The following is a 20,204-nucleotide window of genomic DNA, read 5'->3' on the forward strand; positions in this document are numbered from 1 at the left end:
TGGGTTTAGTCGCAATTAAATAATCAAAATACTTGGTTAACACTTATGAAAATCAGAAAACGAATAATAACCGAGTAAACATGAACAAAACGTCTAGAGATTATAAAAAAGTCCTTAAAAAGAGCTATAACTCATATAGACATAACATTGAAAATAAGATACGAACCACGTCAAAATCAAATCCCAAAGAGTTTTGGAATATTTTAAATTCATTCAACAAATCTAATTATGATAACAATGACGCTGATATATCCTTAGATCAGTTTTATGAATATTTTCAGAAATTAAATAGTTCTGATGAAGATGAGGATGATGATGTATTCATTATTCCAGATATGAACGTAAATATGTTTGACTTTATACTAAATAGTGATGTAACCGAAAATGAAGTTAGACAGGCTATAGTTAACCTTCGTAATAATAAAGCGCCTTGTATTGATAATATATTAAATGAGTATATAAAAAGTACACAGTCTATACTACTTCACATATATGTGAAACTTTTTAATATTATACTGAAATCTGGCTGTGTACCAGAAGCATGGACAATTGGCGTGATAAAACCTATATACAAAAAGAAGGGTGATGCTAAAAATCTTGATAACTATAGAGCTATTACACTAGTCTCATGTCTTGGCAAAGTATTTACTTCTATTTTAAACTCTAGACTAAACAGACTTTCAGAAGAAATTGATCTAATTTCTAATGTTCAAGCTGGATTTAGGAAAGGCTACTCTACAACTGAAAATATATTTATCCTTCATGCCTTGATATATATATACTTTTCAAAGAATAAAAATCTGTTTTGTTCATTTATTGATTTTAGGAAGGCGTTTGATACTGTTTGGAGGGTAGGTTTATGGAAGAAACTACTAAAGAATAATATTACAGGAAAAATATTTAAAGTTATAATTAATTTATATGCAAATACTAAATCTTGCGTAAAAACTAGAAATGGTATGACCAATTTTTTCACGTGTCATGTCGGGGTAAAACAAGGCGAAAATCTCTCCCCATTTTTTTTCTCAATATATTTAAATGATTTAGAAGAATTTTTCATGCAAAATAATGTTGACCAACTCAATCATATTGATAATTTATTTCAAGAGCGCATGGGTGTATTTGTTAAATTGTTTATCTTACTCTATGCAGATGACACGGTTGTTATGTCAGAAACAGCTGAAGGTCTAAAGAATGCTTTCCGTGAATTTGAAACTTACTGTACTATATGGAAACTTAAAGTTAATCTCAATAAAACCAAAGTGGTTATCTTTGAAAAAAGAAAAAGTAATGCCCAAAATATTCGTTTTACTCTTTTTGTTGAAGAGCTTGATACACAGGATAGTTACTCTTTTCTAGGATTGTTATTTCATTATAACGGCAGCTTCTGTAAAGCAAGAAAAAACCTCGTTGAACAGGCTCAAAAAGCAATGTATGCATTATATAAGAAAATTAGAAATATCATTTTACCAATTGACCTTCAATTAAAATTGTTTGGTGTATTAATATCCCCTATCCTTTTGTACTCCTCTGAAATATGGGGATTTGAAAATACCAATATGATTGAGAAATTACATGTACAGTTTTGTAAAAAAGTTTTAAACATACGTAGATCTACACCAAATATGATGATTTATGGGGAAACCGGCAGGTATCCTCTAAATATTGAAATTAAATCAAGGATGCTAATGTTTTGGTATAAACTGATTACAAGTGAAAATAAATTGTCTAGTTTAATGTACAAGCTTATGCTTAATTTACACGAAAACGATTTTGTTGATTTTAAATGGATTTCCTATATCAAGAATCTACTCAATAGTACGGGACTAAGTTATGTATGGTTACAGCAAAAAACTTGCACTGTGAATACAAATTACCTTAGAGTAAACTTTAAAGCTATTTTACATGACCAGTTTATACAACAATGGTATAACGACATTGAAAGTTCCTCTAAGGGGCAAACATATATTATATTTAAAAATCAATTTCAGTTTGAAAAATACTTGATTAGGCTCAAACCAAAAGATAAAGTAACTATATGTAAACTAAGAACCAGTGATACATCTCTGCCCATAGAGACTGGGCGATGGACTAGAACATCACGTGAAAACGGAATCTGTCCGCTATGTTTAAATGGAATTGGAAACGAATATCATTATCTGTTTACATGTTTAAATACTTATGTCAGTCAAATTCGTAGAAAATATATACCTATTTATTATACCTCAAACCCATCGGTTCACAGAATGAAAGGATTGATATCAATATGCAACATCAAAATATTATCAAATCTGTCCCTGTTTATACAACTACTAGAAAGGCATTTAAAAAATAATATATGAATTTACACATCAAATTGTAAACTTTTTTATGCATATACTATTGATCATTTTTGCTAAATATAACATTATTGTAGTGTATATGATGGTTTGATTGTTATATCATGATTGAAGGTATCTGCATGTTAGTTGAATTTGTATGTTAAAATATATGATAACACTAAGATGGAATTGTAATATTGTGGTAGTATATGGTATGTTGTATATGATAGTGTACGAATTATTGGCTATGAATAGTGAAATGTCGCGTCTATCGTTGTATGAGGAGTTGAGGAGTGTAGACGATAAATAGTGAAATGTCGCGTCTATCGTTGTATGAGGAGTTGAGGATTGTAGAAGATGAATAGTGAAATGTCGCGTCTATCGTGTATGAGGAGTTGAGGAGTGTAGAAGATGAATAGTGAAATGTCGCGTCTATCGTTGTACGAGGAGTTGAGGAGTGTAGAAGATGAATATGTGTACTTTACTGTCAATCATATCATTGTATCATTGCATTTCTTATCGACCTCTTGTCGCGCACAATATAAAGTGCGCCTGAGTGAAATACACATAAATTGAATTGCATTCAAAAGTACATGGATGATCTCTAAATTTACCATACAGTACGAATACCGATAACGCATGTTAGTTATATATTGTCGGGGCCTAAAGTTGCAATCAGGTGTCTCGTACATGGTGTATTTTTTCACCGCTAAAATATCTTATATATATTTTTTTATGTTGAATGGTTTCCTCAGACAGACCAGCAGCAAGCTATGTAATAGTACAATAGTAAAAAATAAGTAATACTTTAAGTTTTGATTGAAAAGGGCCGTTTTATTGAAACGACATAAAATATAACATACATGTTACAATCATGTAATAAGCATCTTACAAAGAATACAACTTGCATTTGCTTAGTATTTATCTAAAGCAATACAAAATAATATTAAATTTGTATAACTATTGTAGGTGAGGGGACCAAAAAACGCCCCCTCACCGAAACAAAACAAAAGTTACAAATCATGACATGCCAAACCCAACAAATGACATGGGCGGCGCAACAAAAAGGGGTGGTGGCGGGTAAATCAATATTAAGATGGCGCCTACCTTTTGACCTGCGGGAATTTTCTGAGAGAGTGACGCTATCAAAGATCACGTGATCTAGTATCCTTCCGCATCACAGTTTCTCAAAGGGGACACATCACTCAGAAAATACCACGCTACGCCAAAGAAATTAAACCATAACAAAAATACAACCATCATCATAAATGCAATTTAATTTTATTAATTAAATTGTTGTTTTATGTTGAATGGTTTCCTCAGACAGACCAGCAGCAAGCTATGTAATAGTACAATAGTAAAAAATAAGTAATACTTTAAGTTTTGATTGAAAAGGGCCGTTTTATTGAAACGACATAAAATATAACATACATGTTACAATCATGTAATAAGCATCTTACAAAGAATACAACTTGCATTTGCTTAGTATTTATCTAAAGCAATACAAAATAATATTAAATTTGTATAACTATTGTAGGTGAGGGGACCAAAAAACGCCACCTTGCATCAAGAGCCTCTTTAATGAAGTATATTTATATATATACACTAGTATAAAAATGGCTCCTCAATGCAACCCCCCCCCAACCCCCACCCGAGCTGCTGGCTGTACTCAAATGAACAATTAAATGTAATTAATTAAAAGAGAAAAATTGATAAGTTCAAAACTTTGAAAAACACAACCTCGTATAAAACATGCAACCTTCGTACTATTTGTACATGAATAGATTTGTTAATACAGAAAACGAAAGGAATGAATCGTGGTCACCTTCAGATTAAGGAGACTAAAAACTGTTTGTAATAGTTCATCATGTGTTATATATACAGCAACAAAGCAGCAGAAGTGCCTCACTCCAAGCTGCCTACGCGATGTGTACAGTCCTTACACATATAGGGGAGTATGAAACTACCCGAAATTGATTGTATCATAAGAAAAGTTCATTTCTCCTCAATAAGTCCTGCATTTGAGGGAATCACAATTACCATACTAGCTGCTGTAGTCTTTCTCGAAAGCATGGTGTGTATCAGTATACATCCTGTCCAACCATACTAAACATACCAGAATAGTTGTCCATTGTCACCTGGTACGGACTTAATATATACCAACGATGGGGAAAGTTCAAACAGTATAAAGTAAATGTACACCAGCTCATGATCTATTACAAACTAACAAACATTAAGTTACAATAAAAAATATGACAGGAGACAGGCAATTCCAATATATGTAAAACTTTTAAATAATAATCCAAATACTATAGGGATGCCCTGCATCCAACATAGCAAATCTACAACGTTAACCTAGCATTATAAAAATTCACAATAAATTGTACAAAACACATTTCACTTCCGACTTGCCAGGAATGCCCTGCATTCAACGGCAGTTGGTTATGAAAGCTAACTTTCTTTCTACTCTATTTGTAATGTGGGAATACGAATATATCGCTTAAATGCATTGGAATGCCACCTGCCCATTGCTTGTATGTCTGCTTCAGAAATACCACGACTGGCTGCAGTACTTGCTGCTCCTATTCTGAAGCTGTGACTTCTATACCGTGTAGGATCGTACTGGGCTACTAACAGAGTCTGCTTTAGCATGTTACAAAAACACTGATAAGTCACAGCTTTTCTGTTTGGTTGAATATAGATAGGACCTTCAGAAGAGCCCCTTAATTTTAAATACTGAAATAAGGCTTGGACAGGACAAAATTCAATGTTTTGTTGAACTTTAATAGTCAGAGTCACCGGAGTGCAGTTATAATGCCCTTTGTAGGATTTGAAACAAATTTCTAACCTAAATGGAAAAACATCCCCAAGCCTATAAAACTGAATATTGCTGAGCTGAAGAACGTTTTGGGCATTCCCATTGTAAGCTATTTCCCCGATGCGAAGGAAGGCATGAAAAGCTAACAAGTACATGGATTTGAACATGATCATGTCATAATAAGATGTACATGTTTTCGATAATGAGGTCACAATCTTGTGCAAGATGTCCAGCGTGATTGGCTGCCTAAAATCTGGTTTGTTTCCCCCTTTATGCAAACCCACTAGCATTTTTCGTATAAGAAAAGACTGTGTAGGATCTGAAAAACCGCCTAATTTGTGAATATAGGAAATTGCTGATATGTAACTGTGAATGGTTGATGATGCCAAACCTGTGTCAACTAAACTAGCGATGAATAAAGCTAGATAATGAACGCTTATGGGCAGACAGCATTCCACATGCAGTTGATCAACGACAAACTGAGAATACAATGTGAAGGCTCTTCTATATAACTGTTTTGAGCCTTTTGATAATGCCGCATCAATGAGCTGATGTACTCTTGCACTTAAATTAGTAATAGTTGTTCCGGAATTGGGGTCGGATCGGTGTCCATGTTGGGAGCTGAGCGCCGAAATTGTTGGACCTGCAAACGAGACAGGGCGTCAGCTAAGTCATTGTGTTTTCCTGGTATATGCTTAGCTTTAAATTGAATATTAAACCTAAGGGAAGCCAGAACCAGACGCCGGACTAGAATCATCATCACATGATTGGGAGAGGTTTGTTTGTTAATGATAGCTACAACAGTTTCATTGTCAGAGAAAATAATATGGACTTGTTACGAAGTTGGGGTCCCCAATGTTCCAAAGCAATGGTAATGGGAAACAGTTCTTTGATATTAATGTGGTGCAATTGTAATGCATTATCCCATTGCCCATAAAACCACTTAGTACCAAGCAAACCCCCGTAACCTAAATTACTCGCATCAGTAAACAAATGGAGCACATCTGAGGTATCCCACCGATTAGGTAAGAAGAAGGTGCAGTTGTTGAAATGTTGCATGAACATTAACCACATCTGCATATCAGCTTTAGCTTCCTTTGTTAACCGTACATGATGGTGTGGTTTAGAAAGACCCAGTGTCAGATTGATTATCCTGCGCAGAAAAGTTCTACCTGGAATGATAACCCTACATGCAAAATTTAATAAACCAATCAAAGATTGTAATTCCTGAAGTGTTGCCTTAGGTTTAGTGATGAAATGCTGTAATAAGGCTCTGATTTTATCCACTTTATCCACTGGTAGTCTTGCTAACATTAAATGGGTATCAAGTTCGATGCCTAAAAATGTAAGACATGTAGTGGGCTGAACTGTTTTGGATTGTTTAATTGGAACCCCGACCTGTTGGCATAAGAGTAAAAAACTATCCAGCGCCTGTCGACATTCTGTCGAAGAAGGTTGCCCAATAAACAAAAAATCATCTAGCACATGTACCACTCTAGGAGATTTAAAATAATTATTCATCACCCAGTGGAGGGCAGAGCTTACTTTTTCAAATAGCTGACACGATATAGCGCAACCCATCGGTAAGCACCTATCATAATAATAAAGGCCTTCAAACAACATACCTAACAATTCATAATCTCTAGGATTAACAGGGACTAGCCTGAAAGCTGACTCAAGGTCGGATTTTGCCAACAAAGCGTCTTTTCCACACTGATTAATGAACCGTATCGCATGATCCAAAGTTTCGTATTGGACTGTTTTTTGCTCATCCCTAATGCCATCGTTTATTGACTCACCTGAAGGAAACGATAAATGATGAATAAGTCGAAACTCTCCTTCTTCCTTTTTAGGTACTAAACCTAGTGGAGATATTTGAAGGGCCGGAAATGGTAATTTTTTAAAGGGGCCTGCAATTCTATTAAGCGAAATTTCTGCTTGAAGTTTTTTCCTTAAAATGTCAGGATGTTCTTTAACTGACTGTAAATTCTGACTTAACCGATGCCTCCTGGGACCTTGAAACCCAATTGCAAACCCTTCTGCGAATCCATGTTCTAAAAATTGAAACGCATCTTTTGGATAACCCTGCAAATACAGTGCTAACCGATCAAATTTAACTGGTGTGATATTACTTATTGTGAGTTGATTTGGGTTTTCCCCCAGAGCTGTTGGTAGGTGATTGGTTGGTTGATGTGGTGGAGTCACCTTTGTTTGTGTGTTGCTGACACTTCCGAAAGGAATGATTTCCTCCACAGTCCCTACATGCATGTTTAAACCAGCAATTGGCTCTATTACATGAGCCTTTCTTCTGAAAGGCATAACAGACCTTATGCTGTTGTGTTGAGGACCCCGACTGAGACTGATTCTGGTTTTTTGTGTACCCCTTGTTGGATCGAGCCCCAAAAGCTGCCTGTGAAGTCATTGCCTCTAAATACAACTCAGTATTAGCCTGCTCATATGGTAATAGATGAGGGTTTGCCTGTCTCCACTTTCTAAAGTTGCTATCATACACAATAGCTGCTTGATCTCCCGCCTTCTTAGCAATATGTTGCACAATATGTGCATATTTCATTAAAGGAGCTGCCAATTCCGGCTTACCTTGTACCACTATTGTAACAAAAACTTGGAATGCTGCATTCCATTGATCCATTGTTCGAATAGGGACTGGGCGTGATTTTGGGACCAAAGCCAAATTATTTGCCTCCATAGTGAGCTCATAAGTCTCATTATGCTTAACCTGAACTAAGGCCCCAAACTCAACAAATTGCTCAGCCCAAATTTTTTGTTTTAAACGTATATCAACATTCACATCAAGAGGGCGGGAGATCGAGTTCATTGAAAAATTGTTGCTATTTAGAGCTGGTGTACCTGTCAGGGAACTGATGGCTTCTGTGGCAAATGTGCTGGAGTTTACATCAGAGATGGCTACTCCGACCTGTTCTGGCCGTTCCACTGAGGTAAGACCTTCCCTTGCTGTGGAGGAATGACTCATGGTGGCTTGAGGCGTTGTATGGGTTTGAGGGGCAGTAGATGTGGCAGGTACGGGCACAGTTGGCCCCATCAGATTTGCTGACCTCATTATCAGTCCATCTGCCTTCATCTGTCTAAGCATTTCAGCAGCCAATTCTGACACCCCAGGAATGGCTGGTGATGGTGGCAGTGCTATTAAGGCACTGGAGGCTGATGCTGTGTCTTGGTTAGGCGAATTCCCCACAATCGTCACCTGTTCCTCAATATCTTCGCTGATGTTTGTTGCTCTTTGTCTCCTACCAGGACGTACCAATGCATGCCGTTCCTTGGCCTTTCTAGATGGTCGTGTAGGTGGCATGGTTATTCTCCCTCAAAACAAAACAAACAATCGTGTAATTTTTAATTTAAATGTTTAACAAAAAAAAATTGATAGAGTTAGCCTTTGACTCCCCAGCAATTTCTTATGTAAACTCCTACTGTCTGTTACACAGGGATAAATAATTATCACCCTAACAACAAAGCAAAGTTATAGCTGCACCACAAGAAATCCAAGTAACCAAGTCTGATGTGTATAATCGCTCAACAATGGGAAAAGTATTACTTTATCCCACATGAACACAACACAACAATGGTGCATGTACCATGCCCACATGTGTTTATAACATAGATGCAGCTCACCAATGGTGATAGCGTGAACCCACACTATCCCACATGAACTTGTATCACACAACACCTGCCCCGCAAACGAGCGAGTGATCTCATAAAATACTTAATACAACTCGGATTTCAAATATGGGTAGCCACTACAACTTAATACAGACCTGACAATCCACCAGACCTCCTTTAACTAGGATTAACTTATCCGTAGAACCCGCTAAACTGTTTATGCCGGAAGACTCATTTGTAAACATTTGTTTATACCTTCGAGACGCCCCCGGAAGCAATCTTTCTACCACACGGCGCATGTGTCAAGCGAGTAAACATAGCTTTTATCGTTCGAGACCACCCCCGCCACAACAGAAAAATTTCCGTAAGACTAATCGATTGCTACTGCACAGTATATCTTCAAGTCGTTAACAGAGTTAATACAAACTTATCGGAAAAAGTTAAACACTTACATATCGTGGTTGATCTAATTGGAAATTCTCCGATATGATGAGAGAACCGCTCCCCGAACACTCCTGATATATTTAGGTAGCCCACAGGAATTGTTCAAATGCACCCCATCTGGCAGAAACACGTTATTTATACTGGCCTTTAGTCCCTTGTGCTTGTGGTAAGATATATGAGGTATCCGTGATATAACGTCCTTCAACTCCCGATTCACTTGACGAACCAACTCATTATACCGACTTGGCGATAACTGCCTTGTCCTTTCTCGGGGCAAAAGCTGCATAATACAAACATGGCGGACGGCATGTCCAGACACTAGCCAGCCAGCCACCGACATAATGTCCTGTGCTATTTTTGCCGGGACCACATTGGTATTGTCCAAATCATTTCCGCCTATTTGCAGAACAACAATATCAGGTTTGACGTGTGTTACAACTCTTGAAAATTCCCCTGATACCATATCGCGCACCTTGCCGCCTCCCTTGCCTTTAAATGAAACCAAAACATCATCGTCCGACAAACGAAGATTAGTCCAGTTTGAATTAGAACCGTTCACCGCCTCCCCGAGCCTTCTAATATAACTATGGCCCATCACTAACACCTTCACATGCATGACCGAGCAAAAAGGTTGTGACCCGGAAGGTAAACAAACTTGGCAAACGTAAATAAATCAATATTAAGATGGCGCCTACCTTTTGACCTGCGGGAATTTTCTGAGAGAGTGACGCTATCAAAGATCACGTGATCTAGTATCCTTCCGCATCACAGTTTCTCAAAGGGGACACATCACTCAGAAAATACCACGCTACGCCAAAGAAATTAAACCATAACAAAAATACAACCATCATCATAAATGCAATTTAATTTTATTAATTAAATTGTTGTTTTTTTCTGTCACACAGACGTAAAGCAATGATCACACTTACAACCAATTGACCTAAACGTGTCTGTTGATCAAAGTTTGGTATGGTTACTGGACCGATCGTCGCGAGATTTCAATGGAGAGGAAAATAATCTTACATTATGTACATGGCCAATGACGTCGCAGCGCGAAAATATATTTCAATCATGACTGACAGCGCGAAAATATCCACACCGCGAACAGTTTGGAGACTGACTAAGCGAAAATTTCAACGCGCGAAAATATCCACTTTTACAGTATTTGACTTTTGTCCGGATATCTCTTCCTACATTTGTTTTTCTGATTTCTTTGACACTTGGTAGGTTTTATAATCCCAGTATTTAGGTGTGTTTCCTTGTGAGGTATTTTGATTCAAAAGCTTGCGAAAACCATTTCCTTTGTTTGTTTCATTGTTTCGTCACTATGGTAAATAGAGGTTCCCCAACGAGTGGGGATTGTTTATCATTTTTATTCTACTCGAGTTAGTTAATTTTCTAATTTTGAAAAGATACAAGCTTTAGCGAGTGTCTTTTTTTAAATTAGAAAATTAACTAACGAGATTTGGATAAAAATGATAAACAATCGTCACGAGTAGTGGAACTTGTTTATCCCATAACTTCTTTTCTTACAAATGTAAGGTTGTAAAGTTCAAATTCTCCCAACGTAGCAACTAAATTCCGTGAACCAAATCACTACGCGACAAAATATAGGTCGTTATGAACGAAAGCTTATCATCTATTTTAAGATGCACAACTCATATCGTCTGTACTACATTTGTAAATGATATTATTTTATAAAACGAAATGTTAGTTTGACAATCCTTGTGTCTGTGTGATTTATTAATAGGTAACTTGTTTAAATGACTCCGCTCAAAACATTCGAAGACGACACCGTCATCGCGAAGTCGAACGTCACCGCTGAATATCAGACTATTCATTGTCAGATTCAATTATCGGTCCTATCCTGGATTTCGTAGGTATGCTCTTACTGGTTATTGTGATGGTAAATGTTAATTCTGAGATTTATTCATTCAGGACACCGTGCATTTTAACAAATATTTCGGAAACCGAGCTGGAGTGCTGAGCAATATGTATTTTTCGTTTGTCAGTGTGTTTACACGAAATGTCATCAGTTTACTGACATGAGACAAATGTTCCAAGATGATTTTTTTTTACATTTTTGTGTTTGATATAAATATATTCGTAATAAAGGTAAATGGAATGATAAGAACATGTTTATTCGTTGATTTTTGCTGTTGTTGGTACAAAATCCGTACCGAATGACACCCAACTATAACAGGGAAGCTCTAGCTAGGCTTAGACCTTCGTTAGATCCCGCGACCGTTTCATTCAAATGACTACGATTAGAGACAGCGATTTAACCATTTTGTATTAGATTTGTTCATTCTTTTGATAATTCATTTATGGCTATAGGGGTCCTCTGCATTATCTAGAATCAAGGGGGAGGTGAGGTGTTGGTTTTGGTTCGCTAGGCCTGTAATCGATTCAACATCTCGCTTCCGTACATCGTCTATTTTACCATCAAATTATATTTCGTACGACTCAAATCCCAGATTAATCGACATTTCCATGAGGACACCCCTCTAATCCAGTTATGTTGAACACCGACAAATCCACAAAACGTGTCCATGTAATGTTGATCTTTTGGAAGACAGACGACAAAAAATAGAAGTCTAAGTGAGAGTAGTAAAAAATAGTCCGTGTTCAAAGGCCAGAGGTTAGCCAGTCAGATTTGTTGGGGGTCAAAAATGACCAATCGGAGGCTAAGAAAGTTGTTACACACTGCGGTGTGTAAACAAAAACAATAACACACTGCTACGAATGTTATCACGTGCCATATCAGTTGTGAAACAAGCGTAGTTATGGGATAAATAGGGGATATTGAATGATTTTCCGTTTAATGTTTAATGTTTTCTGCTGTTATCGGAATATCTATGCATGAATAGCTAACAGCAATGTGAGTATTTTGTCAAAAACTAGTCTGAATATTTCAGAAATACAGCAAAAAAAACCCCAACAACAACAATTTATCTGCCTTCGCCTCGATTGGAAAAATTGTATTTTCACTGCAATACTTATATTTTCACTGCTAAACTTATATTTTCATTCTATTTATTTGTCACGTAAATTGTATTCATATCGACTGTATACTACCATTTGGTAATAGTTAAACGCTTAAATATGACATTTGACGGGCTATATTGTTTGGTTACGCGGTACTATAGTATATAACACTATACGACATTTGACGGGCTATATTGTTTGGTCACGCGGTACTATAATATATATCATTATATGACAGTTGACGGGCTATATTGTTTGGTCATGTGGTACTATAATATATATCATTATATGACAGTTGACGGGCTATATTGTTTGGTCACGTGGTACTATAGTATATATCACTATATGACATTTGACGGGCTATCTTGTAGGTCACGCGGTACTATAATATATAACACTATATGACATTTGACGGGCTGTATTGTTTGGTCACGCGCTACTTTACTATATAACACTATATGACATTTGACGGGCTATATTGTTTGATCACGTGGTACTATAGTATATATCACTATATAACATTTGACGTGCTATATTGTTTGGTCACGTGCTACTATAATATATAACACTATATGACATTTGACGGGCTATATTGTTTGATCACGTGGTACTATAGTATATATCACTATATGGCATTTGACGGGCTATATTGTTTGGTCACGTGGTACTATAGTATATAACACTAAATGACATTTGACGGGCTATATTGTTTGGTCACGCGGTACTATAATATATAACACTATATGACATTTGACGGGCTATATTGTTTGGTCACGTGGTACTATAGTATATATCACTATATGACATTTGACGGGCTATATTGTTTGGTCACGCGGTACTATAATATATATCACTATATGACAATTGACGGGTTATATTGTTTGGTCACGCGGTACTATAGTATATAACACTACATGACATTTGACGGGCTATATTGTTTGGTCATGTGGTACTATAGTATATATCACTATATGACATTTGACGGGCTATATTGTTTGGTCACGTGGTACTATAGTATATAACACTAAATGACATTTGACGGGCTATATTGTTTGGTTACGCGGTGCTATAATATATATCACTATATGACATTTGACAGGCTATATTGTTTGGTCACGCGGTACTATAATATATAACACTATATGACACGCAGTACTCGTGTCACTACTCCAGTTATCATATGGGCCATGTATGATTCTGTCTCGTATTTCCTTATATTTTTAATGTCTTTTATTATTCCATGAATTTGCTTTTTTACTTAACGGTGTCTTATAGAGTAAATACTGAGCGTGATGAGATGCATGCGTACAATGTATGTGAAATTTACATGTTAAACAAGTTTTATTTTCATAATAAATTTTATATTATGACTTATTTTTTGTTCTAAATTTCGGAACCGTAGATCCCAGTGTGGATCATAAAGCTTAAAAAAAACTGGAATGAATACGAAAATGTGTCGACGTTGCTACTAGCGAGATCGACGTATCATGGTTATGATCGCAAGTGGTCCGACGACCGAGGAAACTGCTGTCTTGACTGTGGCGAGGACGCAAATCTAAATATAGCTATATGTGCGACTGTTTAAAGATCAAACATGTCATGTATATTTTGATTAATGAAGCAAAAATCTAGAAGACACAAATTACAATAAATACAGTAATTGAACTAAGTTATCAGGAAAAAAAACCTAAGTAGCAAATAAATACAGTGTTTACACAGTAAGTACATTTACATGTGTAAATCATCAGATGCGTGTAGAAATATACCGGAAGTAGTAAGATTTGTCGGACACCGGAAGTACAGTAGTAAGACATGCCGGACCCAGGAATTAGTAGGAAATGATATGGATATGCTTTCTCCGGAGTATCGCTTACTGTCAATGATAAATTTAAAGTATTGTGATATATGAAGTTGTATGAATAGAAATAAGGACGAATAGCTGGAGAGAACAGGAGAGAGAGAAAAACCAAAGGAATGGAGCAAGAACATGAAATAAGAAAGGACAGAAAGGTAATACATTTGTGTATTAGTATTTTTAGATTGAGAGGAATGACTGTTTAGAAATTGCGGGCTAGTATTTTTTTATTGAGAGGAATTACTTTAGATATATCCGGCTAGTATTTTTAGATTTTGGGTGGGGGGTGGGAAGTTATGACTGTTTTGATATATCAGGCTAGTATTTTTAGATTGGGGGTGGGGGTGGGGAGGAATGACTGTTTAGATATAGCGGGTCAATCAATACAATCAGATGTACACAAGGATTCTGTACAGTTAAATAGATTATAAGGATAAACAATAATTGTGTTTTTTATGTTCTGGAGCCAAAACACAAAAATATAGCAAATTACGTTAATCGTTAAGCGTCATATAATATCTATATAATATACTGATAGAACAACTGGAGACGGATTAAACAAGTTCTGAAACACACTCAAACTGCATCCTGTTATATTACTAGGCGGGTGTATCACTTCGCATGGGATTAAACATCATCTGTCACGGTTAGCTCCCTTGCGTACATCACCTCATCTTCGCTAGCCAAGGCTTCTGATTACGTTACACTCCACGAACCCTTGGCAGATATAGGCGTCAGTTCTGGCCCTCTAGCGGTGATTCGAAATTACCACCCTTCACGCATGAAATTTTCGACCAATCAAAACAAGCGTTACCGATTTACTTCATCGGTGATGTTTACAAACACACATCGAGGTTTGGTGTCATTTCGATGAGATATGTGATCAATGACTTATATGAAGTGATCAAACACTGCAAATGTTCCCCCAAAGATTGTGATTTTTGTATTTAGGTAAAATGCCATGACATAGTCGGCAATGTAGCTCTGTACTGGGTGCCGCATTTTTTGTTTACTGCGAATCCAAGCCAGAATGTAAAACGCGATTTGATTGGGTGCCCTGGGATTCCGTTCGTGGAGTGTAACGTAATCAGAAGCCTTGGCTAGCGAAGATGACATCACCTAGGGATAGTGCGATTTTCACCTTTAATACAAAGACTTGTGTTTATTAGCACCATATCACATTATCAGATCTAGACCTTCATTTGTAAATTCACAAACTTATAGAGACTGTTTCCTGTGTTGTATATGATATAGAGACTGTCCCCTGTGTTGTATATGATATAGAGTCTGTTCCCTGTGTTGTATATGATATAGAGACTGTCCCCTGTGTTGTATATGATATAGAGACTGTCCCCTGTTTTGTATGTGATATTGAGACTGTCCCCTGTGTAGTATATGATATAGAGACTGTCCCCTGGTATATGATATAGAGACTGTCCCCTGTGTGGTATATGATATAGAGACTGTCCCCTGTGTGGTATCTGATATAGAGACTGTCCCCTGTGTTGTATATGGTATAGAGACTGTCCCCTGTGTAGTATATGATATAGAGACTGTCCCCTGTGTTGTATATGATATAGAGACTGTCCCCTGTGTGGTATATGATATAGAGACTGTCCCCTGTGTGGTATATGATATAGAGACTGTCCCCTGTGTGGTATATGATATAGAGACTGTCCCCTGTGTTGTATATGATATAGAGACTGTCCCCTGTGTTGTATATGGTATAGAGACTGTCCCCTGTGTGGTATATGATATAGAGACTGTCCCCTGTGTTGTATATGATATAGAGACTGTCCCCTGGTATATGATATAGAGACTGTCCCCTGTGTTGTATATGATATAGAGACTGTCCCCTGTGTTGTATATGATATAGAGATTGTCCCCTTTGTTGTATATGATATAGAGACTGTCCCCTGTGTGGTATATGATAAAGAGACTGTCCCCTGTGTTGTATATGATATAGAGACTGTCCCCTGTGTTGTATATGATATAGAGACTGTCCCCTGTGTGGTATATGATATAGAGACTGTCCCCTGTGTTGTATATGATATAGAGACTGTCCCCTGTGTGGTATATGATATAGAGACTGTCCCCTGTGTGGTATATGATATGGAGACTGTTCCCTGTGTGGAATATGATATAGAGACTGTTCCCTGTGTGGTATATGATATAGAGACTGTCCCCTGTGTGGTATATGATATAGAGACTGTCCCCTGTGTGGTATATGATATAGAGACTGTCCCCTGTGTGGTATATGATATGGAGACTGTTCCCTGTGTGGTATATGATATAGAGACTGTTCCCTGTGTGGTATATGAGATAGAGACTGTCCCCTGTGTAGTATATGATATAGAGACTGTCCCCTGTGTGGTGTATGGTATAGAGACTGTCCCCTGTGTTGTATATGATATAGAGACTGTCCCCTGTGTTGTATATGATATAGAGACTGTCCCCTGTGTGGTATATGATATAGAGACTGTCCCCTGTGTTGTATATGATATAGAGACTGTCCCCTGTGTGGTATATGATATAGAAACTGTCCCCTGTGTGGTATATGATATGGAGACTGTTCCCTGTGTGGAATATGATATAGAGACTGTTCCCTGTGTGGTATATGATATAGAGACTGTCCCCTGTGTGGTATATGATATAGAGACTGTCCCCTGTGTGGTATATGATATAGAGACTGTCCCCTGTGTGGTATATGATATGGAGACTGTTCCCTGTGTGGTATATGATATAGAGACTGTTCCCTGTGTGGTATATGAGATAGAGACTGTCCCCTGTGTAGTATATGATATAGAGACTGTCCCCTGTGTGGTGTATGGTATAGAGACTGTCCCCTGTGTGTTGTATGGTATAGAGACTGTCCCCTGTGTTGTATATGATATAGAGACTGTCCCCTGTGTGGTATATGATATAGAGACTGTCCCCTGTGTTGTATATGATATAGAGACTGTCCCCTGTGTGGTATATGATATAGAGACTGTCCCCTGTGTGGTATATGATACGGAGACTGTTCCCTGTGTGGTATATGATATAGAGACTGTTCCCTGTGTGGTATATGATATAGAGACTGTCCCCTGTGTTGTATATGATATTGAGACTGTCCCCTGTGTGGTATATGATATAGAGACTGTCCCCTGTGTGGTATATGATATAGAGACTGTCCCCTGTGTGGTATATGATATAGAGACTGTCCCCTGTGTGGTATATGATATAGAGACTGTCCCCTGTGTGGTATATGATATAGAGACTGTCCCCTGTGTGGTATATGATACGGAGACTGTTCCCTGTGTGGTATATGATATAGAGACTGTCCCCTGTGTTGTATATGATATAGAGACTGTCCCCTGTGTGGTATATGATATAGAGACTGATCCCTGTGTGGTATATGATATTGAGACTGTTCTTTGTGTGGTATATGATATAGAGACTGTCCCCTGTGTGGTATATGATATAGAGACTGTCCCCTGTGTGGTATATGATATTGAGACTGATCCCTGTGTGGTATATGATATAGAGACTGTCCCCTGTGTTGTATATGATATAGAGACTGTCCCCTGTGTTGTATATGATATAGAGACTGTTCCCTGTGTGGTATATGATATAGAGACTGTTCCCTGTGTGGTATATGATATAGAGACTGTTCCCTGTGTGGTATATGATATAGAGACTGTCCCCTGTGTTGTATATGATATAGAGACTGTTCCCTGTTTTGTATATGATATAGAGACTGTTCCCTGTGTGGTATATGATATAGAGACTGTTCCCTGTGTGGTATATGATATAGAGACTGTCCCCTGTGTGGTATATGATATAGAGACTGTCCCCTGTGTTGTATATGATATAGAGACTGTCCCCTGTGTTGTATATGATATAGAGACTGTCCCCTGTGTTGTATATGATATAGAGACTGTCCCCTGTGTTGTATATGATAAAGAGACTGTCCCCTGTGTTGTATATGATAAAGAGACTGTTCCATGTATTGTGTATGATATAGAGACTGTCCCCTGTGTAGTATATGATATAGAGACTGTCCCCTGTGTTGTGTATGATATAGAGACTGTCCCCTGTATTATATATGATATAGAGACTGTCCCCTGTGTTGTATATGATATAGAGACTGTCCCCTGTGTGGTATATGATATAGAGACTGTCCCCTGTGTGGTATATGATATAGAGACTGTCCCCTGTATTATATATGATATAGAGACTGTCCCCTGTGTTGTATATGATATAGAGACTGTCCCCTGTGTTGTATATGATATAGAGACTGTCCCCTGTGTGGTATATGATATAGAGACTCTCCCCTGTGTGATATTTGATATAGAGACTGTCCCCTGTGTGGTATATGATATAGAGACTGTCCCCTGTGTGGTATATGATATAGAGACTGTCCCCTGTGTTGTATATGATATAGAGACTGTCCCCTGTGTTGTATATGATATAGAGACTATCCCCTGTGTTGTATATGATATAGAGACTATCCCCTGTGTGGTATATGATATTGAGACTGTCCCCTTTAATGTATGAATATAACGACTGCCCCCTTTGGTCTATGACCACTACAATGTATTGTTCGTTCAATATCTTATCTTTGTGCGGTATGTACTTCCTTGTATGGCCTGAATAAATACCCTTGCTATACGTGTACTATATCCGTGACTGTACAAAGCCTGACAAATCCTGTACGCATTAAGATAATGTGGTTTATTCCGGTATGATTACTATCCTTGGTTTGTTTTGATTTTGATTATTCATCTTCTCCTAAAACCACTTAGCTATAAAGATGTTGTGTGCCACGATCTGTCACGTTCAGCAACATATATATTTTTGAAACAATTACAATGCCTTTTGTGTTGTATCATGGGTAAGAATAATACGGTCAGGATATAACGACCCGATTGGCATAGAAATTTACGTACATGTAGCTATGTTGACCGCTCTCCCCCTCCTCATCCCCAACCCCACCCCTAGTCCCACCTCTAGTCCCACCTCTAGTCCCACCCCTAGTCCAATCCCACCCCTAGTCCAACCCCACCCCTAGTCCCACCCCTAGTCCCACCTCTAGTCCCACCCCACCTCCACTCTCACTCCACCCCACCCAACTCCCAGTCCCACCCCCGCTCCCACTCCCACTCCCACCCCCACACCTCCCCACTCCCACTCCCACCCCCACACCTCCCCACTCCCAGTCCCGGCTTTTTCAGCGCGCACAAGGAGCAGGGTTGGAGTGGGGTTTGGTGGGGGATGGGGGGGGGGGGGTAACTCTTCCAAGCTGTACTCCAACGTAGGTGTGACGGTCTGACATTCGATTGGAAAGGTGCTGTTGCAGAACCGCCCACAGCGATTTCTTGAAATCGACTATATTTTCCAGTAAAGCTATGAAAAATACATATGGAACAAGATGTCATTTTCCACTTGACCCATAAGCGCGCCCATAGCGCCATCTCCTTCACTTTTTCGTTTACAAGCATACCTGTGTTTTTCACAGACCCATAAGTGGTATTTCTGTTTGTCATTGAGAGGTTTTCTCACGACTAGGTATTGTACATACATTGTAGTTTAAAATGATAAAGAGTTGACCATGAAAAAACAAACGAGTTTAGTAGAAGATGACGTAGAAAACCAAAATTTGAAAATTTTCATCAAATTCAAAATACCATTTTTTGAAAATCAAGCGGCAAATTCGGCACGATAATATGCGAGTACTATCGATGTTAGTGTTTTAAAAACATATTTGACTATCCCTCTGTATACCAGCAAAAGAAAGTCGTGCCGAATCACTGGATAAGGGCAGTAATTCAATGTTGAAAAATGTATGTGGAAAAAATACACGGGCGAAACAAGTGGTCCTTGTCGTACACAATAATAACAACGTATTGATTTATGATGAAAATGATTTGATACAATGTCCATGGCAATGTATTATGTTCTACTATGTTTAACATACTTATAGTAGTTCCGTATTACGTATGATTCATCATTTTTCTCACTTGACCATCTTCGTCTTCAGTACTTCTTCAAAGCTTCTCCTCCGTTGGGGTGTGCCACACAAAAGTTCCCTTTGCCACTTGGTCTTTTGACTACTCACCGCGAATGGTGCTCGGCGTGTTGTTATAATTGCTGTTACGTT

General features: G+C 37.9%; 2 protein-coding genes across 2 annotated transcripts in view; one reads left to right on the forward strand and one right to left on the reverse strand.

Annotated features, from left to right (window-relative positions):
• Positions 1 to 3,973: 3,973 nt before the first annotated feature.
• Positions 3,974 to 9,341, reverse strand: LOC117316694. Its single transcript, XM_033871429.1, has 3 exons — positions 9,228 to 9,341; positions 8,008 to 8,478; positions 3,974 to 5,782 (listed from the first exon to the last, which is right to left on the reverse strand). The coding sequence occupies exons 2-3, from the start codon at positions 8,465 to 8,467 to the stop codon at positions 4,785 to 4,787; spliced, it is 1,458 nt and encodes a 485-aa protein (XP_033727320.1). The 5' UTR covers positions 8,468 to 8,478; positions 9,228 to 9,341; the 3' UTR covers positions 3,974 to 4,784.
• Positions 9,342 to 14,017: 4,676 nt separating this feature from the next.
• Positions 14,018 to 20,204, forward strand: part of LOC117316850 — a 34,347-nt gene continuing 28,160 nt past the window's right edge. The window contains exon 1 of the mRNA XM_033871631.1: positions 14,018 to 14,217. The gene's annotated coding sequence lies outside the window, so the exon portion shown is untranslated. The remainder of the gene's footprint in view (positions 14,218 to 20,204) is intronic.

Source organism: Pecten maximus, chromosome 18, assembly GCF_902652985.1.
Source record: "Pecten maximus chromosome 18, xPecMax1.1, whole genome shotgun sequence".
In the NCBI taxonomy this organism is placed as follows: Eukaryota; Metazoa; Mollusca; class Bivalvia; order Pectinida; family Pectinidae; genus Pecten; species Pecten maximus.

What these genes read in the sequence shown, in the direction of transcription:
- LOC117316694 (XM_033871429.1), bottom strand. Translation starts at nt 8,467, where the DNA reads ATGCCACCTACACGACCATCTAGAAAGGCCAAGGAACGGCATGCATTG. An exon ending in AGCCATCAGTTCCCTGACAG is followed by an intron (nt 5,783 to 8,007) that starts GTACACCAGCTC and finishes TCTCGTTTGCAG; the next exon opens with GTCCAACAATTTCGGCGCTC.